Below are 27575 nucleotides of genomic sequence, written 5' to 3'. Positions count from 1 at the left end.
AGAAAATTAAGATGTAGGCCCTGTGTGTGCTGCATTAGACAATCCCATGGGTTAGTATCAACTCAGGGCATCAACTCTTTAAGTCCACTCTTTTCATGATCTTTAAAATTAAGTCTGTATTTCAGTAGACAGGACAGCTGGAAATTGTTGTTCAGTATTACTCCATAATAAATGGAAATGCTGAGAAGTTAATTTAATGTAGAAATATCCCAGAGAAGCATCTAAAACTATGCGACCTTAGGGTATTTTTCACTGTGCAGGATACTCCAACTGTACAAGCATAGAAATTCCTGTAAGGATACTTGCAAGGCAAGTGGATACCTTCTCATGATTTCACAATCTTCATGATGAGCTTGTGGCAAAACACATAAGGGAAAAACGGTTGCTGCAATATTTTTTTTCCACATCTGGCGTTTGGTTTGTGGTTTGGGCTGGTTGTATTTTTTTCTTTTCTGGCAAAAATGCAAGCCAAGGAATAACGTTAATAGAGCAGGTTGACTGTTACCCAGAACACATTCTCAAAGTAACGTATCCATGCAATGGGCTACTGACAGTCCTGCTGCCTTTGGAAAGAGAAAATATTTCAGAATCGCAGAATAAGGTGAGTTGGAATAACTCTGAAAAGAGTTAAGTTATTCAGGCCATTAACTTCTAAACCTCAGGATGCTTCAGTAGTTCAGTGCTATGCACCCCACTTCTGACTGAGGGATGTTCTAACCACGTCAGAGCCATCTGAAGTAAGTCCATTGCTGTCTAGAAGAAATTATTTTCAGAAATGCTGTATACTTGGACAGGGAATGTCTGGACTGCAGAAAGTAAGTAACTAAAAGTTACAGACTCAGTGTTTTCTATTGGAATAAAATGTACATAACTGAAGCCATTGCTGTGTTTTAAAACCAACCAATCAAATAGTAACATTATTCATTAAATGTTGGTGTAATAAAGTGAAATTTATTTAAATAGATTGTTTTATGCATTTTAGAAATTAATTCTCTACAATAATTTTGCAAGTTCTATTATCCATATTTTATTTAACAATGTTCCTTTTTGTTTATTTTAATAGATCTGAGACATTTTTGTTGGCAAGAGTAGATTGACATAAGAAAATACCTAAGTTAACACAAAGGCAAAAAGTCCATCTGGTTGAGACACCCAGCCAATGAGTTTGAGGACTTTCATCTGGAATGTGGTTTGCTTGCAATAATGTAGTAAGTACATTTGGAATCATGACACTTCGTGTTAACACTTAATTCTTCAGAGAAAGATCTGAAGAGAGCACTCCCTGGCCTGATGTGCAGTCTCATTCACAGACTCTCTGCCAGGTATTGCAAGGGGGTGGCATGAAGGATGTTACAAAATAGTAAAAGCACTGGGAATACTCTATTGCTCTTTCTTCGTCTACCAGGAAGAGGCTGGCTGGAAAAAACAAGCCAATGCCAGACATTTCTATCTGATTTGAGGAAACTGTGGTAAAAAAATACATCCCAGGTGGTATGAGATGTATTCTAAAACAAGTCACAAGAAGTTATGTGTAAAAAGTAGCCAGTTTCAGAATGCCAGGAGTTACAGAAGCCATGCTGGTCCCTATGGTAGCACTTCATAGTAGGCACGCCAGTTTTTGTTAAGGCATTTTGCGTAACACTCCCTGAGACATCTACTTCACTCTTCAGTTAAGGAAGCTTTTCTGTCCTCATGTCCCTATCCTGCTGGGCATGCCAGTATGTTTAAAAGGGGGTAGAAAGCACCTAGTTATTTGCTACTTTGGCAGTCTGCTTGTGATTGGTTTCCTCAAAAATATTATCAAGCTTCTATCACACACTTGACCAGGTGACCAGAGGTACTGTAAACCTAAAATTTCAAAGAGCAAAAGAGGTTTGCATTTGGCACAGCCTAAGATTTCACAGAATGCACCATCTCTCTGAAAATATTTCCAGAAAAGCTAGCACACTTTACATGGAAAAGAGCAGGGGAAGGCGAGGGGGTGGGTGGAGGGAGAGATTTTGTTGCAGAAACTGATTTATGCTGCTTTGAAGGCATTTTTCATTTGGTATCAGTGTGTTTTTCTGCACTGTCAAGTAAAGTACAGCTGAAGAATAACTTTGCCTTCTTCATTCACATAGAGAAAATAAATGGGATTTCCCTGCCAGGTCTACACTTTGGGAGTTTTGGTAGCACATCTACCTTAGCCAACAGTAAAGAGAAGGCATGTTTTTAGCTATCCTAACTGTGACAACTAACTTGGACATCACTAGGTAAACCAGCAAGAAATCAGAGAATAACTGACTCAAAATATCACATCTTTACAGGTCTCAGATCAGTCTACTAGTGAAATAGATGTGATGTCTAAATACGACAACTTCACATTACCTATTACTGGCTTAAGTGCATTAAAATAAATTCATAGCGTTTTGTCTCACCAAGATTTTAAAAACTTCCCAGAACGGGGTATTTTATTTGTGTGTCAGCATAAAATTCTGTGGAATGGCTTGTGGAGTCACCAACTGTGACCAACAAAAAACTGTATGAGATGATTCCTCTGATTTCAGAGGAAGTTTAGTTGCTGTATCTCTGTCAAGACTAAATCATCATCATACCACCACTGATTATGGGAAAATCATTGTTAAAACAGCTGATCAAATAGGCACATAGAAAAGAAATGAACACTTCACCAGTCAGAAGTTCACAGCTAGCAATATCAACACAATACACTTCTACTAGAAATACTCAAGACCAAAACAAGAATCACACAACACTGGACAGTACTGCTTAATGTCTTATTAAAATATTTACAAATATAGTTATACAAAACCTATGTAAATAATCAAAATCTCTTTTTTGAAAAAAAATCCAAAGACTGACTCTGTAATTAAAAAAAAATAGGGAAACAGTAAGCAGAACACAGGTATTGGAAGATACATCTGGTTCTGGGAAGAAGGGCAGAAAGCAGAGGAGAGCAGAATTAGGCACTGTAAAAAATCTGGCAGGCTCTAAGAAGGGAGAGCACAGAGGAAAGAAAACTTGAGGATCACTTCAGAAAGAAATTATTCAGGTTCAGTTGGGCATTTATGACAGACCAGCAAGGCTGTATTTCGGCCAGATATCCTACCTGGATTGTCCACAGTACACTAAAAGGGAGGACAGTAGTTCTGGTGAAGACAGATTTAAAATGAATGGAGCTGGGCTTTAGATAGAGTGAAAGCAGAGGCACCCGTTGTAACAGCAGCTGCCCACAGAGGTGGTGCAGACAGCTGGCAAACAGCAGCCTCTCAGACAGCTGCAGCAAGGCAGGCAGGAGCTGTCCTGTCAAGATCCTTCATGTAGTACATGTGAAACTGAAGTTTCAGGTAACTAGTGAATACAGTAGGTTATAACAAAAGAATTGACAGTCAGAACGCTGAGACGGTTCAGAAATTCCTCAAATTAAAAAAAAAATAAAAATAACAAGGTTATAACACTAGATCTATCTAGATTAATTATTGCTTGGGAAAATGCTTAACTCAATGTATTTTACATTTTGCGTATTTTAGAGAGCTTATTTTACACCAATTTTTCTTACTGATTGCTGGAAAGAAAATGCCTTGAGGAAAGCAAAAAGAGTGGCCATGAAATCACACTGCTGGCAAGAGAATTGACAGAAGTCTCTTTAGATAGAATCCTCTCAAATACTAATAATAAAATTTTTAAAGGATTATGTTTCAGGGTGACAGAATCCCTTTAAATTGAGTATTTACTAATGCACTTATTCAAAGTCCGCAACATAAAGCTCCAGCAATTAAAAAAGTTCAGTTCAAACATGTACCATAAACCCAAACTCCCTTGATGATCAATTGCACTGCATAATTGTGGCTCTTAAGAGATACAGTCAATAAGACCAAAAAGACATGGTTTGTGCAAATTATGATTCCTTGTGACTTGCACAGACCTCTGATCCCTTGAAAGCCATGCTGATTATACCAGGGCAGTTTTTATGAAATGCGCATGACATGCTTGTTTTATTTTATCCACAGTTTTCATCTCCATCAAGACCAATCACTGCCTGTTAAAGAATAATTTATTCTTATGTCAAGCCCTTTTATTATTCTTTGCAGACGAGTCATCAAGAGAGAGTAGCTCTCTTAAATCTTTGCTTTACTAAGATAGTGAACTTGCCATAGTCAAGAAAGCATGATGTAACCATGAGGCACAGATAAAACCTGGACAAAATTCAATGCAAAATAAATTCTTAATTGATTTGAGATTAAACAGACATTAATATAATAAACTTTTTGAGAGAATCAAATGCCAAGGACATATGTTTGATCATGTACACTGGAATTAAAGACTGTCATTCCAAGAACCTCAGCCAAAGCTACAAAAGTACACTATTACCAAACAATGTATCTTAAAACAGAGAGGAAGGTGGAGACACAGGGTTTATGGAAGAGCTAATTCTTTAAATGGAAAATCTGTAAGTGTGAAAACTCTCCTGTCTGCCATCTGCTTTAAAGACTTGACACATAAATGGATGCATTCAGGGTTGGATGCATTCATAGGTGTCCATCAATTTCCATATCCTGTGTTGTTAGCAGCAAAGATAAGATGTAATTATTGCCATTTCTCTTGCTCCATTGGTACCTATGCTCTGTTCAGAAGACGCCAGACAGAACACTGTTTTGGACACTGGGCAGTCTGGATATTCAGTAACAGCTAAATCAGTTCCATGAATCACAGAAGAAAAGGTTTTGCAAATATCAGACAGCTGCCCAAGTAATACTTTCAGATTATTATTTCTAACACAATAAAACAGCATATTAATTTAATAGGTCAAGTGGTCAATCTTCAATTAGGACCAAGAACTAATCAGGATGATTAGAAAGCAAAGAGAGGCCTCTCACCATGTGTCTGTTTTCATGGTGGCTGTAAGACTCTCAGATATGTTCTCTAGCAGGCTGTTAAGATCAGCTTTTTGATAAAAAGAAACAGAACTTGAGATTGTCAGCTTTTACATTATATATACAATTCAAGTAATCCTTTGGGGAAACAAAATCCTTTTCTCTGGAACATGGCCAGAGAAAACAGGGCTTACAGGAATAGGAAAACATGCAGAAAAACACGGGAAAAAGTATTTAATGTCACACTGTTAGTAAAGAAAAATATATCGACACAACAGCAACAGAAAAACTGCATGTCATTGATCAAAATATCTTTATTTCTCATATATTCATAACTGGAACCAGGAGGAAAGGAAGAAGGAAAAAATATTTTAGAGACTCTGATAAAGCTCTAAATTAGGACATCCCAAGAGCCAAAAATGACAGTAGAGCAGTCCTTTCAGATAACAACAGGGTGAGGACAAAGCTAGAATATTACTGACCAACAGTTTATAAGAAACAAATGGCTAGATTTTAGAGATTCCAACCAAGTGTACAAAGAAGGAAAAAATTAAATCCAGATACTTATAGAGCCTTATTTCAGGCTTGTTTCAGCCTTATTTCCCAAAATGTGATTCTGCAAATAATTTAGCTTAAGAAAAAAAGTTTCAAACAATGTGTGGTTCTTTCCATCAGCAAATACTTTGCCTAGAAATTATCTTTTAACTTAAATTAAAAACAGACGTCTTTTTCCCCATACCACTGATGTTTTAAAGGGGTGAATAATATACAGTATACACACAGCATTTTGTCTTTTCAGAACACTGAAATCTTTCACTGTTGCTCAGAACAACTCTGGAGAGATAAATAAATAGACACAACTAAGAGTAATAGCTTTACTCTTCTTAAATTAAGCATGGGAAGGGAGGGATCACCAAGTTTCCTCTTGCCCTGGGACAAATACACTACATGCACTTATTGCTCCTCATTTTAAAACAATTAGCCATTTGGAATCTCTACTGTCTCTAATGGCTTTCTGCCTCACCTCAACTGGAATTCATGCCAAGAATCTCACATGTTAAGAAAGGTCCAAGTAATCCTGCTGTAATTCTCAAAAGCTGCATGCCACAAACAACAACTGACTATACTGCAGCTTTAAAAGGCTCCAGGATACTGAATTCCCATGCAATTTTTGCTGATGTTCTGCAGCCACCCCAGCAGAAAGTTCTGTAATAGATCATCTACATTGCCATTTCTGACCCAAAAGAAAAACACTTTTACTTGTGTTCGGTTTGGCATACTGATTTCCTTTTCCTAAGGGAATTCAATTATTTTTTTTTATCCTGTGTATGGAATCTACCAATCACCAGTCAGTTCACAAGCTTTAATGAAATGGAAAATCAAACTGCTTTTAAATTTATTTTTCCCCCCCATTATAAACATGTATTTTCTGGAACAGTTAAAAATACCTTTTACAATGTGTCCCACCATATAGAAAAACTTTTCAACGGAATCACAAGACACCAGTTGTCATTCAGCCAGAAAACACTTGGAAAATGCTATCCTTAAATCTGTACTGAGTTTTTTAATAAAAGTAGAAATCAATTTCATACTGTTAAATTCAGTTTTCACATAAAAACTCACCAAGGACGTGGGTAAACCTACCTCAGTAAACACTGATCATCTGCAAGATTAGTTAAATCCTCAAATGTTTGTTTGTCCAACTAACATAAAATTATGTGATCTTCATTAGTCTACTGCTTAGACAATCAATATTTTTTGACAGCTACTATTTATCAAGCAATAACATCAATGAGTCACCCATTCTTAGAAGTATTTTACTAAAATCAAACAGAACCCTCTCAGCAGTGCTGTAAAACTGCAACCTCCATGTAGTTTAGGACCGTGTTTTTTTCTTTTAATCACTTTGACAAAGAGAAGAAAGTCACAAAAAAAAAAAAAAAAAGTGAACAAAAATAATGGTATTCTTTTCGTGTCCACAGAATTTTAAATGGGTACATTTCAATTATAATTTGGAAATACCATCAGGCTTTCAAAAAAATAGTTCTTGGAACATGACCTAGCAAAGAACTGTACCCTCTGTCCTTTGCTGTATCTTTTTACTTCAGTCTTCATTTAGTTTAGCCAAATGAGATGCAATCTTTTTTGGGGGCTTAAAAAAAACCAAAGATTCAATTTATACTGAAAAATTATTATAGTGCAATGAGTTCACAATCATAATCAATGTATTTGGTATATAATGTTGAATTGCATACTACTTATTAGGATGTTGCTTTATTTTTATGCATATAAAATTTTTATGCAGGAAATACAGCAGCACTGAAAGCAAAACACTTGGGTTAATATCATGAGACACTGTAGCAATGCTGTCCATGCCTTCCCTCTGGTCACAAAGGTCTCAGTTTATCTAGATCAATTGTTTTTCATAATTTCTGTTAAAATGCCACAGACAAGTTCCACCAGATGGAACAGAACTAAGTTAGATTTCAAAGCCATTTATTCTCTTTTATGGAAAGAAAAGCATCAAAGCATTCAGTAATGTTTTATTCTCCACTTAAACATTTTGTTTTCCCTTTTAAGCTGCCATAAGACTCTGGCTTTAGGCATGAATAAGAAGAAGAAACAGTAGTGGCACTGTGGAACTTCTAGGCGTATGACATTTGCAAATTGTTACTGTTATAGCTCAGAACAACCAGAACTAACTACATTCAGACAGCTTAGAAATGCCACAGCAGAAAGGAAGTTACTGAGAAGGAGGGTTATTTCAGGAGATTCCATGAGGGCTCTCAGGGAAAAAATAAAGGTACCCTTACAAGATCTATTATTACTTATGGTTAGCAGTCATTAAACCTAAACCCTGCGGAGACAGCTATTTGCAAAATAGTAACGTGACACACAGGAATTTCAGTAAAACTCAGCCTGGCCATCATAACTTTTGAATTCTCTAGGAAAACCTTCCTGACAATGCCAATTTTTCAAGGAAGCTTGACTTCGTACAAAGCATTCAACAACAAAAAAGTACAACTACTAAGGTGAAAAACTCAAACCACAATTTCTCCATTAATCTTACTTTCATTATTAGGCTTTTAAATACTGATCTTCTGGAACTTTTAAATAGTAATAGTAATAGTAAATAGTAACAGTAAATAGTAATCTTCTGGAACTCTAATGGGTACACAGTAGGTAGGAGTGGGTTTTGTGTCAAAATGGTCTGGCTGGACCAACACCACCTGGGATCAGCTTCTTGCCCCTGCCAGCCTTAAGTGCTGTTGCTCATTGTGTTTTGTTACTGTACTGGTTTAATTGCAACAGTTCATTTGCTGCAACATCACGCTAATTAATTACAGGGCAGAAGCCTGCCTTTGTGCCAAGAGAACCAAGCCCTTTATTCAAGCACTTGCAGCCTCACACACCCAGCCCTGCCAGAAGAGGGATTCCTTCTTCCTTGACTGAAGAGTAGAAGTGAGAGCTCTGGAGGACCCTGCTCAGTCTCGCAGTGCAACATAAATAAAAGGACAGAGACAGGGAAGAGGTAGACTGGCACATGCAAAAGGCAAAGAGATCAAGGGCAGCAACAATAAATTAACAACTGCAAGAGGGATGAAAGAAAAGGCTAATGAAAACTGAGAACACACAGTGCATTTAGTGAAGCTCTAAGGACAGAAGATAATGAGCTGCAGGCACAGAAAATAAGCAGAAAAGCATACTCAGAGGCAAACTATAAAACTTAATAAACATCCGCTGATTGAGCTTCCAGGGTTTAAATACAACTATTATAAGCAGGAGAAAAGGAATGCTATTTATCTTAAAATGTATAAACTGAAAGACCCCATGGTCTAAAACTCATCTGTGTCATGGTCATCTTTTTCAAAAACCTATTTTCTCAAAGTTACTAGACCACATCACCTCTTCAAGCAACGCCACAAAATCCACATTAAAGCTACAACACTGTCATTCGTTAAAACGTAAACCTGTACCTATTCAGCCTAGCAGTAAAATCCTCTAAAAATCTTTGTTTTGCTAAAAAACTGTTTTAAGTGTAATTTCATAACCATGTTCCAGAGCTAAATACATCCCTCTTTTCAACACCAAGCCAAGCAACTGCAACTGAAATACTAGTTAGGTCAATAAAATTTTTGATAAAGCATGGCAACATAGTGAAATTAATAAATTGAAATGTAAGTTCTTACACATTACAATGACAGAATCACATCAATAATGGTGTGCAGCTTATTTCAGCTCCTTAAATGAAATGCACTATAAAGGACAAAGCATCACTGTCATGGCAATGGTACTGCATATTACTGACATTTCTAATCTAACACAAAGCTTACTCTATCAGTTGTTCTATTTACATTTTCTGTACAAAAGACGGGGTTGTACACTTAGTCTAAATAAATAATAATCACTAAATCTTGGCAGCATGGTCCTTTAACCATTCCAGGATAAGTCAGATAGATTATTTAAGGCTACCAACTGTTCACAAGTCCCATTCAGACAAATAAATAATGCAGCTTTGGACACAGCACAGTTTGATGGGGAAAAAAAATCTAGAAAACACCAAAAAACTGAACTATCACTGGACTGTGAATTACTTCATTGACTTCAAAAGACCACATAAATCCATCATTTTCATTTCTCAGTAAAATCTCTGCTGCTAGATTTAAAAATATGGATGCTGATTCAGTTGTCAGAATGATGCCCTGAAACTCTTTGAAGCCAGGAATCAGCAATGGCAAAAGTTCACAAGAAACTCATGTAACTTGTCATAAGTTTGAGGTGTATTTCCTCTTGACATCTTTCTATTTCTCCCTCCCTCTTTCCCAATCAGTGCTGATTTCTGTCCTCAGGAATCTTCCATCCTGTGATGTGTGGAGACTCCAGAGCCAAGGGCAGTAATGGTGCAGGAAGAGGTCTCTAATGTGTGCAGTTAAAGCATAAAAAGAAGGTTTTCCCCATATAAGAACAGAAGGAAAAAATCTTTTCCCATAGTTCCTTGCACCACCATGTCACTGCACCCCAGTTATATGTACCCAACAGGCCTGTGGGCTGTCCCTCTCCTTTTTACCTTATGTCCTTTCCCCTAGAAAGTTCTCCCTTCCCTGTTTCCCCATTGGCCCCAGTTTGCTGCAATCCTCCACCCCCATTATCCCATTGGCTCTCCCTCTCCCTGACCCCTCCTATGCACCACTTTGCCCTATTCCTATTGGACCCTGACCCTTGGATCCACCCCCTCAAACCCATATATATTCCTGGACCCTCCATTGTTCCTTGTCTTTGTTCCTGGACCCCTTCAGTGTGTGGCTGCAATAATCCCCGCTGGAACTCCATGCAAAGACCCTTCCTGGCTCTCCACCATTGATCATCATCCATGGCATGCTTGTGAGTGTGAGTGTGATTGCAGCCTGCCCAGACACCTTCCTCCCTGGGGGTGCTTTTGGGAAGGTAGCGTCACCTGACCATGGCACTGATACTACAGTGATGTGCTTCCATCCTGATTGTGCCAAGCACCAAACAGTGTTCACACGACCATGACAGAAGAGTGGTGCTAAGAAACAGTCCTTTCATGGACAAGGGAATCACTAGTTTTAATCTTCGTTTTGATCTATTGGGAACTGTGTAACTCATTGTGGGAATTCATTGTAAATGAGCCAGACTGTGTATGGCTTTTAATCACTGTAGAATTTCCTGCTTCTCAGAAATGGTGTCCCATTACTCTGTGACAGTAACACACAGATAAACCAGATAAATCTGTTATCTTCAGGGAATTGGTATAATGCAGTACTGAACATCCAAGACATCCATATCCACATCAGGAATTATTCATACTCCTTTTAGATTGAATTTACTATGAATGTGTCTTTGAAATCTAAGTTTAACTTCAAAACTAATTTAAGTGAACAAACTGAGCTAGATTCTGGATTAACAGAAAATTCATTATCACAAGAAACTCCCACACTGCTGTATTTAAAAAACAAAATCTAAATTTAAACTTCCCTACTGTGATTTATTTCTGTAGTATTGCTTTTTCAGGTCCTTATGAAGGCAGCATTATACGAGACAGAACATACATAATGTCAACATCTGGTAAGAACTAAAACTGCGAAATTCTTCCTTTGTTCTCTTGGAAGGAAAACATCTTCCATGAAAAGCTACTGTAATTTGCTCTAAAAATTAGCAGCGAAGGCACAAAGACAGTGGAAACGTTTTCCCCTTCTATTTTTTCCTTTTTTTATCACTATAGGTCATCCTTTGTAGCACTTTGCCTATTTTTTTAAATCAGAACAATAAAAAAATCTACTAAATTCTAATCACACCATTCAACAGAATGAAATTAAATGTTTAAATAAACTGACAACTTATGAAGCTCACTAACTCCTTTTAAGGAATTATTCATGGTAGGATACTACCCTCTCTTGCCACTCCAAGACAGAGAAGTTTCTGACAGAATTAATTAAAAAAATGTTCTGTAAGTGAATATTTTGTTTATTCACAGAAAGTTCCCTTGGTGTTTCTAATTTTTTTTTACTTTTTGATTCCAATATAAACCATGCTTCTATCATTTTCAAAGGCACAACAGTTCATGCACCTAAATAATTATTATCTGACCACTCTCATAACTGCAAGATAGTGGAGTTTACGATCCAGAGAGGAGAGAGGTGGTCAAAAATCAAGATCACAGGCTGTAGATTTCACTCAGACCTCTCCTTGGAAAAGTCCCATAGGATAATGTTCTGTAGGGAAAGGGGTCTATGGAAGCTGGTGGACATCAAACTGAATGTGAGCTAGCAACATGCTCTTGCTGCAAAGAATATGGATGGATTCTGGCTGGATTAGGCAAAGTACTGACAGCAGACCTAGAGATGTGAACCCTCTGTTGTTGAACACTGGTGAGGCCACAGGTAGAGTGCTAGGTCCAGTTCTGGGCTCCCCAGTACAAAAAAGACATAGACAAACTGTGGAGAGTCCAGCAAAGGGACATCAAGATGATAGATGGACTCCAGCACCACTCCCATGGAGTAAGGCTGAGAAAGCTGGGACTGTTCATCCTGGAGAAGAGAAGGCTCAGGGGATCTCACCAATGTACACAAACACCTGCAGGGAAGGTGCAAGGAGGATGGATCCAGGCTCTTTCCAAGGGTGCTCAGTGACAGCACCAGAGGCAATGGGCACACTCTGAAACACAGGAGGTTCCCTCAACATCAGGAAACTCCTTTGGTCTGTGAGGGTGACTGAGCACTGGTTACTCAGGGAGGTGGTGGAGTCTCCATCCTTGGAGATACCCAAAAGCTTTTCACAGTCTTGGGCACTCAGCTCTAGTTGACCCCACCTGAGCAGGGGCTTAAACCAGGTGATCACCAGAAGTCCCTGACAGTCTCAACCATTCTGTGGTTCTATAATGAGAGATGACATTTCAATACTGAAGAATATGATTATGTAACATTTGGAATGAGTTGACACTTGTAACTCATTGGCATAGATCATTATATTTAAAGGTACTTAAATAGGCTATAAAAAGAGATTCAGCCTAACACACAATAAAGAAATATAGTTAAAGAAATTCTCACAGGAAAGGAGAAAACCTACCTTCATGAAAAGCAATTAGCACATTTATTTCCATTCCAGAAGGGGTAGGTATTGAAATTCAGCCACATGGAGTTTCACAAAGAAAGATAATTATGGGTATTCATAGGATGTGAGACAGAATCTCTAAGTTTTAAAAAGCATGGAAAAAAAAGTTCTGTGTTTTGCAGATCTCTCTCAACAAGTAGCTAAATTAATACAGATCTCCATGCAATTATGACTTGACAGTTATGAATCAATACATTTTTTCCCTTCTTTTGCTCCACAGGGAAGATACCCATTAGTGGAAGAGAAGAAATAAAGAGATTCTGTCCATTCTTTAATCCAGCATCTCATAAGACAGAAGGAAAGTGTAATTGGAAATACTGTTAACAATTTTTGTTATTCACATATAGCACACACCTATCTTCAGAAAAAAAAAATTCTCTCAAAGATTTACTTTACTTACATATTTCACTGAAATTAACTGCATTCTTATTTAGCATGGGCCAGACCTTCCACCAGGTGGAAGATATACCTGGCAGATCGTTGACCTGTGCTATACCAAGCACCAAGAGAGAATCATGTCTTCCTACAGGAGTGAGATCACAACATACAAAAAGAAAGAACCAGCTGATGAACAGGTAAACTACCATGAGTTTAAATACAAAGATCCAAGCACACAGGCAAATCAGTTTAAATTTAAAAATTAAAAACAAACACCTAAGTCCGTAAATTAGAAAAGAGCAGCATAAGTAGCTTGAAAAAAAACCCCTATGCTGTACAATGCAGTGCAAAAAATAAAATGAATGAGAGGGAGAGAGGGAGAGAGAGAGGGAGAGAGAGAGGGAGAGAGGGAAGGAGGGAGGAAGGGAGGGAGGGAGGGAGGGAGGGGAGGTAGGGAGGGAGGGAGGGGCGGAAGGAAGGGGCGGAAGGGAGGAAGGGGCGGAAGGGAGGAACGGGAGGGAGGGAGGGAGGGAGGGAGGGAGGGAGGAAGGAAGGAAGGAAGGAAGGAAGGAAGGAAGGAAGGAAGGAAGGAAGGAAGGAAGGAAGGAAGGAAGGAAGGAAGGAAGGAAGGAAGGAAGGAAGGAAGGAAGGAAGGAAGGAAGGAAGGAAGGAAGGAAGGAAGGAAGGAAGGAAGGAAGGAAGGAAGGAAGGAAGGAAGGAAGGAAGGAAGTGGCGGAAGGAAGGAAGGAAAGAAGGAAGGAAGGAAGGAAGGAAGGAAGGAAGGAAGGAAGGAAGGAAGGAAGGAAGGAAGGAAGGAAGGAAGGAAGGAAGGAAGGAAGGAAGGAAGGAAGGAAGGAAGGAAGGAAGGAAGGAAGGAAGGAAGGAAGGAAGGAAGGAAGTGGCGGAAGGAAGTGGCGGAAGGAAGGAAGGAAGTGGCGGAAGGAAGTGGCGGAAGGAAGGAAGTGGCGGAAGGAAGGAAGTGGCGGAAGGAAGGAAGTGGCGGAAGGAAGGAAGTGGCGGAAGGAAGGAAGTGGCGGAAGGAAGTGGCGGAAGGAAGGAAGTGGCGGAAGGAAGGAAGTGGCGGAAGGAAGGAAGTGGCGGAAGGAAGTGGCGGAAGGAAGTGGCGGAAGGAAGTGGCGGAAGGAAGTGGCGGAAGGAAGTGGCGGAAGGAAGGAAGGAAGTGGCGGAAGGAAGGAAGGAAGTGGCGGAAGGAAGTGGCGGAAGGAAGTGGCGGAAGGAAGTGGCGGAAGGAAGTGGCGGAAGGAAGTGGCGGAAGGAAGGAAGGAAGGAAGGAAGGAAGGAAGGAAGGAAGGAAGGAAGGAAGGAAGGAAGGAAGGAAGGAAGGAAGGAAGGAAGGAAGGAAGGAAGGAAGGGGCGGAAGGAAGGAAGTGGCGGAAGTGGCGGAAGTGGCGGAAGTGGCGGAAGTGGCGGAAGTGGCGGAAGTGGCGGAAGGAAGGAAGGAAGGAAGGAAGGAAGGAAGGAAGGAAGGAAGGAAGGAAGGAAGGAAGGAAGGAAGGAAGGAAGGAAGGAAGGAAGGAAGGGGCGGAAGGAAGGAAGGAAGGAAGGAAGGAAGGAAGGAAGGAAGGAAGGGGCGGAAGGAAGGGGCGGAAGGAAGGGGCGGAAGGAAGGAAGGAAGGGGCGGAAGGAAGGAAGGAAGGGGCGGAAGGAAGGAAGGAAGGGGCGGAAGGAAGGAAGGAAGGGGCGGAAGGAAGGAAGGAAGGGGCGGAAGGAAGGGGCGGAAGGAAGGGGCGGAAGGAAGGAAGGGGCGGAAGGAAGGGGCGGAAGGAAGGAAGGAAGGAAGGAAGGAAGGAAGGAAGGAAGGAAGGAAGGAAGGAAGGAAGGAAGGAAGGAAGGAAGGAAGGAAGGAAGGAAGGAAGGAAGGAAGGAAGGAAGGAAGGAAGGAAGGAAGGAAGGAAGGGGCGGAAGGAAGGAAGGGGCGGAAGGAAGGGGCGGAAGGAAGGAAGGGGCGGAAGGAAGGAAGGGGCGGAAGGAAGGAAGGGGCGGAAGGAAGGAAGGGGCGGAAGGAAGGAAGGAAGGAAGGAAGGGGCGGAAGGAAGGAAGGGGCGGAAGGAAGGAAGGGGCGGAAGGAAGGAAGGAAGGAGGGAAGGAAGGAAGGAAGGAAGGAAGGAAGGAAGGAAGGAAGGAAGGAAGGAAGGAAGGAAGGAAGGAAGGAAGGAAGGAAGGAAGGAAGGAAGGAAGGAAGGAAGGAAGGAAGGAAGGAAGGAAGGGGCGGAAGGAAGGAAGGGGCGGAAGGAAGGGGCGGAAGGAAGGGGCGGAAGGAAGGGGCGGAAGGAAGGAAGGAAGGGGCGGAAGGAAGGGGCGGAAGGAAGGGGCGGAAGGAAGGAAGGGGCGGAAGGAAGGAAGGGGCGGAAGGAAGGAAGGGGCGGAAGGGGCGGAAGGGGCGGAAGGGGCGGAAGGGGCGGAAGGAAGGAAGGAAGGAAGGAAGGAAGGAAGGAAGGAAGGAAGGAAGGAAGGAAGGAAGGAAGGAAGGAAGGAAGGAAGGAAGGGGCGGAAGGAAGGAAGGAAGGGGCGGAAGGGGCGGAAGGGGCGGAAGGAAGGAAGGAAGGGGCGGAAGGAAGGAAGGAAGGGGCGGAAGGAAGGAAGGAAGGGGCGGAAGGAAGGGGCGGAAGGAAGGGGCGGAAGGAAGGGGCGGAAGGAAGGGGCGGAAGGAAGGAAGGAAGGAAGGGGCGGAAGGGGCGGAAGGGGCGGAAGGGGCGGAAGGGGCGGAAGGGGCGGAAGGGGCGGAAGGAAGGAAGGAAGGAAGGAAGGAAGGAAGGAAGGAAGGAAGGAAGGAAGGAAGGAAGGAAGGAAGGAAGGAAGGAAGGGGCGGAAGGAAGGGGCGGAAGGAAGGGGCGGAAGGAAGGAAGGATGGGGCGGAAGGAAGGGGCGGAAGGAAGGAAGGAAGGAAGTGGCGGAAGGAAGGAAGTGGCGGAAGGAAGGAAGTGGCGGAAGGAAGTGGCGGAAGGAAGTGGCGGAAGGAAGTGGCGGAAGGAAGGAAGTGGCGGAAGGAAGGAAGTGGCGGAAGGAAGGAAGTGGCGGAAGGAAGGAAGTGGCGGAAGGAAGTGGCGGAAGGAAGGAAGTGGCGGAAGGAAGTGGCGGAAGGAAGGAAGTGGCGGAAGGAAGTGGCGGAAGGAAGGAAGTGGCGGAAGGAAGTGGCGGAAGGAAGGAAGTGGCGGAAGGAAGTGGCGGAAGGAAGGAAGTGGCGGAAGGAAGGAAGGAAGGAAGGAAGTGGCGGAAGGAAGGAAGGAAGGAAGGAAGGAAGTGGCGGAAGTGGCGGAAGTGGCGGAAGTGGCGGAAGGAAGGAAGGAAGGAAGGAAGGAAGGAAGGAAGGAAGGAAGGAAGGAAGGAAGGAAGGAAGGAAGGAAGGAAGGAAGGAAGGAAGGAAGGAAGGAAGGAAGGAAGGAAGGAAGGAAGGAAGGGGCGGAAGGAAGGAAGGAAGGAAGGGGCGGAAGGAAGGAAGGAAGGAAGGAAGGGGCGGAAGGAAGGGGCGGAAGGGGCGGAAGGGGCGGAAGGGGCGGAAGGGGCGGAAGGAAGGAAGGGGCGGAAGGAAGGAAGGAAGGGGCGGAAGGAAGGAAGGAAGGGGCGGAAGGAAGGAAGGAAGGGGCGGAAGGGGCGGAAGGGGCGGAAGGGGCGGAAGGAAGGAAGGAAGGAAGGAAGTGGCGGAAGGAAGGAAGGAAGTGGCGGAAGGAAGTGGCGGAAGGAAGTGGCGGAAGGAAGTGGCGGAAGGAAGTGGCGGAAGGAAGTGGCGGAAGGAAGGAAGGAAGGAAGGAAGGAAGGAAGGAAGGAAGGAAGGAAGGAAGGAAGGAAGGAAGGAAGGAAGGAAGGAAGGAAGGAAGGAAGGAAGGAAGGAAGGAAGGAAGGAAGGAAGGAAGGAAGGAAGGAAGGAAGGAAGTGGCGGAAGGAAGTGGCGGAAGGAAGTGGCGAAAGGAAGGGGCGGAAGGAAGGAAGGAAGGAAGGAAGGAAGGAAGGAAGGAAGGAAGGAAGGAAGGAAGGAAGGAAGGAAGGAAGGAAGGAAGGAAGGAAGGAAGGAAGGAAGGAAGGAAGGAAGGAAGGAAGGAAGGAAGGAAGGAAGGGAAGGAAGGGAAGGAAGGGAAGGAAGGGGCGGAAGGAAGGGGCGGAAGGGGCGGAAGGAAGGAAGGAAGGAAGGAAGGAAGGAAGGAAGGAAGGAAGGAAGGAAGGAAGGAAGGAAGGAAGGAAGGAAGGAAGGAAGGAAGGAAGGAAGGAAGGAAGGAAGGAAGGAAGGAAGGAAGGAAGGAAGGAAGGAAGGAAGGAAGGAAGGAAGGAAGGAAAAGAGAAGAGATTAAGGTATGGAAAAATTAACTTATCTCACAAAGATTAAACATTTTATATGCAATGTAAAAATAAAAAATGTCAAAAGTGTAAAACAGCAATTCTAAACCATTTTACACCATTCTAAAGGGGGTACCTGGTCTTTTCTGCAGGTGACAATATACACTTTGGTTTCTGTACATGGCCACAAAACACATCTCAAACACATGAATCCAGGCAAAGAAAGGAAGATTCAGCTGACCTGCCACTTGAGGAGTGGCAGTACCAGTACCAACTACAGTTAAGAGACTCTACTGCCTCCCACCTGGCAACAGCTTAACAGTAAACAATCTGTGCAATTTAGATAGGATGCAAAGTTCAAAATATTATCAAACTAGAGGCATTCAGTCCCCTAGGAAGCAAACCAGCACAGTTTGGGGTAGGATTATCACAGCCTCTTGTAGACGAAGGCCAGATAACATAATGTCTTTGCAAGTAAATGATGCTTTTGGGTTTACAGTCTGCAAAGGGAAGACTGTTCAAGACAGGCATTTGTGCTGCTTTGTGGGAATACCAGTTTCAACCAAACCTCAGTGAACACAGTTCAGACGGACACCGAGTTGTCACTGGAATAGTTCTGGAGTTACCATACAGCATACTTATGATCTTGTATGTCTCTATCATCACAACCATGAATCACAGTTCTGTGCTGACAATTATAATTCCATCATTGCAACCAAACAATTTTGGAAACATTTCAAAAAGTTGCTCTGGCAGATCAGAAACCAGAGGTGCTGTTGTGAACCTATCAAATATTGAAATAGCCCCACATTTTAAAATGTTTAAATGGCCTGTTTTTAAAACATTACCTCATTTCAGTTATCAGCAGATGGCCATAATCCTGATGTAAATTTCTATTTTGGGATGTACTACATTTTACTGATATCTCAATAATCTGCCATAAAATCCAGCAACCACCTTCTGAAGCATTTCAAAAATTCTGCAGAGGTTACTGAGGGTAATTTATAAAACTTAGCATGCAACCAATAATATTACAAACAACTGTAAGTGGCGTATCTAAGCATACTGAAAAATTACTTTCTGAATTTCATTATGTTTGGGAGGGCTGAAAATATTTCTGTTCTGAGAACACTCTTGTAAAGCTACAGGTGTTTCTACCTCCAGATGGAAGTTTTACTCACCTCTCCACTAGAAACCATTTAAGAATGTTTCTTCTTAAGGTACTTTGATTTAAACATACTGAGTGTTTGTGATGCTCACTTTTCTAAGAGTTTAGCAGGTCACATTGTTCACCTTTTTTGCTTGCCTACTGCTCGGGAAAAAATCAGTTATGCAACTTTATCAAGGTTAAAATAATTTTAAAATATGCCATGTTTGCTGTTTGATAACAACATTCTACTCTATTCTATTGTAAGGCTGCAATATTTTAAAGGATTAATAATTTATCACATTCCCCCAGACAACCTCTGACTGGGGAAAATACACCACCTCTGTTGACACCCTTCTGTGTTACAGCCTGCAGAGCTTAGACACTGACAGCCAAGGCTATATCCAGTAGAAGAGATGGAATTGCAGTAGAAAATGGTGTTTACCTGCTCATGAGAGGTATTGGAAATACCATGGCACATTTGTTGCATAACCAGAGACCTTTTAGGAAGCAGATGAAGTATTAGGCTGATATTTACTCACTGATTTTCTTGGAAGACCACCAATCTCGGGAAGATAAAACAAGTGTTTGGAATTTAATCCTGCCTTGAAACACATAAAAAACCTCTTTCCCATTCCATCAGTGCTCTTTTCCTATACCTAGGTACAGTGACAGCACAAACTGCTGCTTGTTCTAAAGAAAAAGAGGCACACATGGTAACGTACCTCAGTGTGGGGATGTGTTTTCATCGTGTGTTACAACAGTGTCACAACCAGGAAGGGTTAAACCACTGGTGACGGAGGTGGGAAACCAGTGAGATGGGTCTCTGTTTAGTTAAACTTGGGAATCCGTTTATTGGGGTGTCACCAACACAGGAGTTAACCCAGCACAATCCAGAGATGGAGGATTCTCAACAGAGCCAGGGTGGTGGGTTTTATGGAGTCGAGCCAGGGTGGAATTTAAGGTCTGGTTCTAATAGGGACACAGCAAGGGAGAAACCCCAGGGGCACAAACCAATAGGGCCCTGCAGCTAGAGGGGTATAGGAGGGGTTAATGGAGCAGAATACAACGAATTGCAACACAAGAAGGGCAGAACACCTTGGGACACCCCACAAGGGATCTGAGGGTGGAGCTACTCTTCTCAGGCTTATAGGGCAGATCCCCCAAGGCAGAGGGGTGGAATCCTCTTCCCAGGACTTAAAGCCGTGCCTCTCACTTTAACACTGCCTGCCTAAAACCAAATCCTTGCCTCTTTGGGAGGGGGTACTCCACAGGAATGGTCACTGCTGAACTCTTCCTCTGCCAGGGAGGCTTTGAGTGACGTCCTGCTCCTCTGCTGGTTACACAGCTCATCCCACAGTTCCCTCACATTCACTGGACTGGTGTTCACAACTTCAAGCCATGCAGCCCCTCTTATTTCCACAATTCTCCTTCTACAATGTTCTTCATCAGAGTCCAGTTTATAAGTAGAGCAGCAGTGGAATACAAATCTGAGAAGAAAGTGCAATATTGTCCTACTGTAAAACTACTAAAAAGTCAGAATTTAAGCCTTCCAGATGTGGTCGTTTCTTCACCTGTAAGCTTTTGGTGAAATCCTTCATACAAACTCATTATTCTGCTTCCTACACAAACATCGGCTTTAAAGTCTATCCTTCCTTGCCTCCCCTAAATTTTAAACACCTTGTTGTTGAAACAAACAAATAAGTTAGTAATTTTTCCAAGACAGACAGCCCACTTGTTTAATGCAGTCAATGTTAAAGGGTTAAAGAATATGAAGCTGTAGCTAATGCTGTCACATACGACATCTATATCCTAAACACTTGACCTCCACACATCAAGAAGCAGAAGGTATGAAGTGCACATCTAAAGCAGCATGCTATCTCCTAATTTTGCCATGCAGAAAATAATAAACTATACTTTTTGGATGTTATACACCATCAGCTCATACAGTGAGTGCTAGAACACAATAAACAGTAACATTATACAAATCAGCTGCAATGCTGAATGTATTGCTTTACTATAATACCAGCCCTTATACCATTACAAAATCAGGCACAGTCTTACTACCAGCAAATTCACAAGGCTCACTTAATGAAAATTATACCCAAGAACATAGCTTGGCTTTTAATTCAAGGATAAAATTTATCTCTTAAGTATACAATCGAGAAAAATATCATTTAAGCTCAGCAGTTAGCATTTCCTTCACATTTCTGCACTAATAATTTTACTGTCCCAGCATTAGGCATGGGCATAACTGCTGGCCACATTTAGTCCAACAGGAATACCAGGTCAGACCACAGCTCCCTATGTTTCAGCACACCATCTCCGTAGTGAATGGCCAGAGGAGCAGATAAGATCCGTGTTAGTATGTAAGGGATACCTCCTCAGAATGCTGGAGTTTAAAGCCAGATAGTGCCTTTGAATTTGAAAGAAAATACAGATTACACAATCCAGCTCCTTCTAAATGAACATCTCTTTCTGCAGAATAGATAATTTAATAGGTACAAAGCATTTAAATTCTGATACAAAGTTTCATTTTTAATGATGTAAAAAGCATTCTGTAATTATGGGCACCCCACTTTTAACCTGCACATGTTTTCAGTAAAATTAATTATGTTTGCTTTAAAAAAATGTCTTGTGTTTACAACAAAGGCTTTCAGAATTGTATGAGTAAGAAATTGAACGCACCCAGTGAGAGCTTTCATAATTTGGGTATTAGGTTATGCATAAAAATCACATCCTTCCTTGATTCAAGCCTTAAAGGCAATCTCTGCAAATTGTGTTAAGCCTTAATATGGACAGTGAAGGCCCTTTTAGAATAGTAGAGCTTTTTTGGCCACTGTTACTTATTTACAAAGATACCACAGGCTATTGTAGATCCTCACAGACTACAACAGTGTTGCCTCTCTTACTGGATCTAATATATACAAAAAAAGAAAAAAAAAAAATCCCAAACCACCACATCTAAGATCACCTTGCTATGTAAGAACAAGGTTTCTTCTAACTCTCTAACCAGGTACAACATGACAAATCTAGCATGCAAACAGCATACTGGATAATTTTTCTTTCCTTGGACTTGAAACTTGAAGGCAGTGAAGAGCAGAAGAAATGGGGTAACATGAACCGACACGTTTCAGTAACAAAACAGCTTGAACAGAGCATGAGTTTTGTGGCAGTCTGAATGACCTACAACAGAAATCAGATATTTTTTTCTTCTGCTTTCTGCATGACCTTTGGATGGGGGCAGGTGAGTAAATAAAGACTACTAAGATCCCTGTTTACCCAGGCAAGAGTTTAGGAATGGCAAACATCAACCATACACAAGTCTCTGCAATCACACTACACTGTGTCTTGAACAAGAAACATATTCTTTAATTCTTGCCAAAGAGAGATGTAAATCTCAGGTAGAAAGTTCTAATACAGATGGAATGAATTGCAGTACATTCGTTTTCTCTTTTGTCTAATGTATCCAGTCAAGAATGCCTTGGTTATACCTTCAGGGTTTTGTAGTTTTCCTGTTTAATAACAGTAGTTTCATGCCTAGAGCTCCACGTACTGAGATAAAGAGATCAAGACACCTGCACAAAAACCCACTGTGCATCACATGAATCATAGTATTTCTTGGTTTGTTACCATGTTTGCCATTCAGATATGTACAGCAGTAGCAGCCCACTGTAAAAACATATGAACTGTATGTAGAGATAGAGGTGCAGGTGAACACAAACTAAGACATCACTCATTTCATCAAATTCCTGTTGTAGCCATTTTTCCATCGTTCAAATGAACACAAGGCTACTGTCCATTGATCAAAAATAAACATGGTGTATAGAAGACAGCCAGAAAGGAAGGAGCATGGCACAGCAAAGATGGGAAAAAACCAGCTACATAAACCACAGATAAAAACTTTACCCAGGGCTTTTTACCTTCAATTTTAGAAAGTACCGGTCACCAAAAGGGAAAGGTCTAATCGGAGCATAGAAATTACAGAGAGCTGTTTGAGAAATTAACAATTAGGGGTGAGCAGCTACCTACTACATCTCAGAGTACTTACACATCTTCCTTCCTCTGAGAAGAGGAATACAATGTTTTTGCAGGCCCCCCATGTTTCACTGAAAACCTAGCGCTTTACCCAAGACCCAAGTCTGCTGAAGCTGACCCAGCCCTTCTTGGTGACTGGCTAAGGCTCACTAACACAAGCAGCTCAAACTGCAAAGATGAGCAGCAACCAAATGATGATGCAGAGCTGGGGAAAGTTAGGAGTTGTATGATCTTCTCTGCTATGTCTACAGTCAAAAAGGGGCCTATTTCTAACCCACCTGTAGCACCAGAGTACAAATATGAACTAAGGACTGAAGAAAGCTTTTTGGGGGAAAAAACCCCAGCTAAACAATGACAATGTTGCATGGTCACAGACTCCTTTCAATATTGCCCATGTTAAAACATCAGAAATAAAAGGTATTTCTCAACAACAAAAGTCTTGCTCAGTCAATGCATGAAGGAAACATGAATAAGTAATTTCAAGGTAGCAATGTAAGTACTACCTGCTTCAAATATTGACTCAAATATCAATTCCTTGAGACACTCCATGATCTAGGTCATCTTGCAAAGTCTTGAAAATTAAATGTTGAGGGGATAGAAAGCAGTGATCACCGTCAATAAAACCACAGCCAGAAACTGACCAAAAGTAACCCAGGCTTTTATGCTGAATTTATGAACCGCCCTTACGCTGCAGTGCCAAAACAGAATTTCTAAGCAATACTTTGAAAAAAAGTAACACAGAAATAATGAAATTTAACTCTTTTAAGTTAGAGGAGAAATATTTATGACATTTCTTTTGCCAGAACTTCCCAGTCACAAACCTATTGTCCTACTGTATGGCAGGTTACAGCCTATCTCTCACATATTTACTGTGCCTCCCCCTACATTTGTTGTTTCCCTCACTAGCCCACTGTTTATTAAAATGTCATTCCATTTTTATTATTATTCCATTCTATACCTCAGTGTCTCCTTTCTCTATACAATTAACTCCTGGAATTGTCATTTCTCTTATTCTGCCAAGCATATCCTACCTAATACTCCTTAAAAAACCAAACATGTAAAGGAGATGTCAACATAAAAGGTGTATCAAAGAAATGGGCAAAAGGAACAGAGAAGCACTTCAGTTAAACTGGGACAAGACAGACTGCAGATTCAATTTCCTACAAAATGACCGTAATCAAATGACTGGTATTTCATAGCATAACTAAATTAGCAGCTCTCAGCAAAGCCCATAAGCATTACACATCTAAGACACTTCAGTGACAAAGCAGTAACTGACAAAGTATGCCACTTCTAAAATATTTATTAAGAATTTGCATAACCTCTGATATGGCTTTAATTTCAAATTTATTGAGAACACACACAATCAGGTTACACAAAAAACACCCATAACTGTAAGAAGTAACAGCTTTACTATGGTTTCCAATAGAAAAGCAGAAAGTTTCTCATTACTTGTTTTTTTTTAGGCAAGGAAGGAAAGTAACCTAATTCATCTAACCTAACCGAACAGTATCACCTTGGCTAAATACAAGCAAACACAACTTCTGCCAGTGTTATTTTCTTACCAATAAATATTTGTCATTTGCCACTCACCCCACCTCCCTCCTAAATTAATCACCATCTGTTTAATCGCAGCTGAGATCTCCGTATTTCACCTACTGCAAAGATGAATGTTGGGTATAAACACAGTTCTCAGCGGGAAGGCAATCACTGCTGCAGGGTAACAGGAAAAATGTCTACATGGTTGCAATAGTTAGCCTTTCACCAGTCATTCAGAGCAAAGCAGCAAAGAAGTTCAGGTAATTTCCTGACTGGCATGGTAAGTTATAGCAAGATACACATTCTATTAATTTTTAATTGCATTGCTTGCGGACTGAAAGCCCGAATGGGGAATGTTTCTTTTTAAAGCGTAAAGAAGGGCACTGAAACTGCTTACCTCACTCAGCTCTGCAGGGAAGTCATTTCCATATTTCATAGCAACTCCAGAATTCATGATTAGACTTCTCAGGGCTTGACAATTTCTGCAGATTTTAATGCTTCAAAGTTTTGTTCAAGTGGTTCAATACTTTCTTCTCCAAAATTTTTCTCTCTTATACATTTTGCTCTAGACAGCCATTTTTACTCCACAATGAGAGTTTAAGCTAATGATGCAAGATCTTCTAAAAGAGCCAAACTGGTTTTGACTTCACAGACAATCCATTGCTGCGAGAGATTTGTTAATAACGTGAAGTGCTTAGAGAATGCAGGGAATGAAGTGCTTACCAGGATCCCAGGGCTGTCTTAGTTCATCTACAAGGCATGCTTCATCTCTGCTGTGTGCTTTATGCTGCTCTTTTCCATAGCTCTGTTAAAGGGCATCTTCCAATGCCACTGAACATACTCAGAAAAATTTGACGAGCTTCACACAATTTCACAGAGAAATTCAAAGGAGAGTGCTGCTACAGTCCTCAGTATTTGGGGAGGCAGAAAGGAAAAAGAGAAGAAAGCTCCCTTCTCCTAGAGAAACGAATGCTGCACTTCACGCTAAAGTTTCCCCTGCCAGTGAGCCTGGAGTTTAAGTGGTTTATGATCAAACACAGCTGTCTTGCTGCTGGCTAAAGGGTGCATGGAAGGGGCGGTGCCAAAGGGAGAGCGCAAGTGGGAGGATGGGAGGGAGGGAGAGCTACAGAGAGTTCATTTTGGAACTACAGGCATCTCTCCAGCTTTCTGCATACTAATTACTATACAGAAAACTATAGAGCTAAGTACAGGAAACACCACCTGGATAACAATAAATTGGATTCCTATTTCCCTATTCCTGTGCACAATTAAGTGAAGAAGAATGGGGGTTGAAAGGGAGGTGGGGGTTTGTAATGATTTCAAAAGGTCACAGTAAGCCTGAAAGCATCATTAGAATGCTGCAGATTTTACATAACACACTGACATTTTACAAAGAGTTCAGGAGATCCTACTGCAAGAAGGGGAGAAAGAAGCATTTGCTTTCAACATTCTGCTGAAAATCGAGGAAAAATCCTTAATAAGCTGGATTTGTGTTCATGTTGTACCCATTACAAGAAATGACTACTCCTTTCCCCCTTTTGTCTGTTCCCTAAAGCATGGTGACAGCCCCACACACTTTTTGACTGGATTCTGATTTACTTCTCGAGTCAGATGTAGGAAAAACAATCCCCTGCAGCTGAAATTTATCTGATCAACTTAATACAATATATTATTGAAGTGCCAATTCACTAGAAGTAGTTAAGATCTAGAACTAAGAAAAGCACATCTATATTCCCCTATGGTACTACAGAGTGGTCGCACATCCTGGGTCCTTGTCCTTCCTTCATGCCCAGCACCAGGAACTGCAACACATCTGTAGTTCAGGAATGCCACAATCTCTTTTCAAGATGTTTTACCTTCATCCTTCAGGTCTTCAGTTTGCTTTAGCACAGTCTGTATTTTGTAGTTTCCCTTCCTCTTTTCATGCCTCCCCTTGCATTGCCCTTACTCTTGGTTGTTTTCTCCATCACCCCTGTCTCACCTTCACATTTAGTCTGCCTCTGTGTTCAGTGCTTCTGTGTATATTCCTCCTTACTCATCTGCTTTGTTTGCCACATATGTTTCCAGTTATGGCCCCTGAAATCCCGGCGAAGGGCTGCACTGCTCTCTGCTGGCAGAGGGACGGTGTCTCACGGCACAGGGCGACACTGCACTGTCCCCTCCAGTGGGTAGGGAGCCGGGGGGGTAGACTGCAGCGTGGGACCAGCATATCCACAGCACTGTGGATTCTACACTGGTCTCCTGTGCATTAAGATGTGATTAACAGGGATTTGTACCCAGAAACAAAAGTGCTATATAGTGACTTAGCTCATTTTTCATAGAGAAGTTAAAACCCCAACAACTTCCATTCCAAACTTCCTGCAGCTCATTTGAAATGTTTTATCTTTTCAAAGTTGTGCCTTCAAAGACAAAGCAGTCTTTTGAATTTTGTATCACTACCCATATTAACTTTATTTTCCCATTTATAATCTGCTCTCATCTTATCTTTGTCCAATTCTATCACATCTATCACCAGCAGAGGGTTAAGACTCAGTATTAATACTAAGAATAAAGTTCTGAGATTTTCCTTTTCTAAAGGAAAGGCCATATTAATTATGGCTCAATACATTGCACTTCTCATGCTGTATACCTATAGTGCCAAACACTTCCCTGCTGACTGTGAACAGGCATTCAGAAATTAAAAGTTCTGATTTGTTTTCTTCAAAACTCACCACTGTTTGACCATTTCTGGCAGACCAGATGGTACTATATCCCAAGCATAATGGTGCAGGACACTTCAGGATCTGAAGTAGATCCACTCTGCATTCTATACCTATGCTACATAGGCTTTTTTCTGTCTTTTTCCTACTCTATGCAGTAACATCATAGAGACAGAGACTGACTGAAAAACAACATCAGAATTCACAGCTTCAAATGTGCCTAAGAACCTGGGAGATACATGCAGGTACTTTCAGAACAAAGTTTGTTTAAAAATTAATTGTAATTCATGTGCAAGTGAATGAAATGGTTAAACCAAAGTGATGAAAAATTACTTTACTTTAACGCCAGCTGACTCCCATTGCAACCTCTGCATACTTGCACTGAGTGGTACGGGATTAGACATTTCTCAGTTGGAAAGCTTCAAGTGTTAACTAACCCATAAAAACTGGCAACACTTGTTTCAACTTTTCTGCGGAGGGCTAGCTAAGACTAAATGTAGTAATTCTTCTGAAATAGTTACTATTATATCACATTTTTAAAACTGGAGCATCAGGAACATATCCTGAACATCTGAAGATGTAGAACTTGTTCCTGTGTGAAATGTCATTTTTGTCTAGGATTTCTCTAAGTCCATTAACTAACCAAATGAAAATGTTACATCACGAAATCAAATTCCCAGATAGACCTGCCCAGCTGTTGGCAGGCTGTTTCACCGCTTCCTAACACATGTGAGTGACCTAATACAATAGCAGGGTACTAAGAACTTTGTTTCAGCTAAAGTATATTTTCCCACTGGCTTGTGCCAAAGGCAGGCTTCAAAGCAAACAAAGAAAACCTCAAGTATGCCAACTTTGCATTGCCAGGAAATGAACAGTGCACCTCGTGACCCAGTGAGAAAGGGGCCTGTCTCTGTTGTTTGGCAGCTGACTGATTATTCTCTCAGTGACTCAGTTCCCTGCCTAGGACAGCAATGCTTCCTT

At 41.4% G+C, this 27575-nt stretch overlaps 1 protein-coding gene across 2 annotated transcripts in view; it reads right to left on the bottom strand.

The window, feature by feature from the left end:
* The window catches only part of MCC (MCC regulator of WNT signaling pathway), a 186659-nt gene that overhangs the window by 117511 nt on the left and 41573 nt on the right, over positions 1 to 27575 (bottom strand). Inside the window, exon 1 of one of the 2 annotated variants that reach the window (XM_058864608.1) lies at positions 24293 to 24898. The exons of the other annotated variant lie outside the window; for it this stretch is intronic. Within the exon in view, the coding sequence (XP_058720591.1) occupies positions 24293 to 24349 (57 nt within the window). The 5' untranslated portion in view covers positions 24350 to 24898. Of the gene's footprint in view, positions 1 to 24292; positions 24899 to 27575 lie in introns of those variants that run through there. 2 annotated transcript variants of the gene reach the window in all.

Source organism: Poecile atricapillus, chromosome Z (genome assembly GCF_030490865.1).
Source record: "Poecile atricapillus isolate bPoeAtr1 chromosome Z, bPoeAtr1.hap1, whole genome shotgun sequence".
Lineage (NCBI taxonomy): Eukaryota > Metazoa > Chordata > Aves > Passeriformes > Paridae > Poecile > Poecile atricapillus.
The sequence above is the reverse complement of the archived record's forward strand: the minus strand, read 5'-3'. Positions and strand labels throughout refer to the sequence as shown.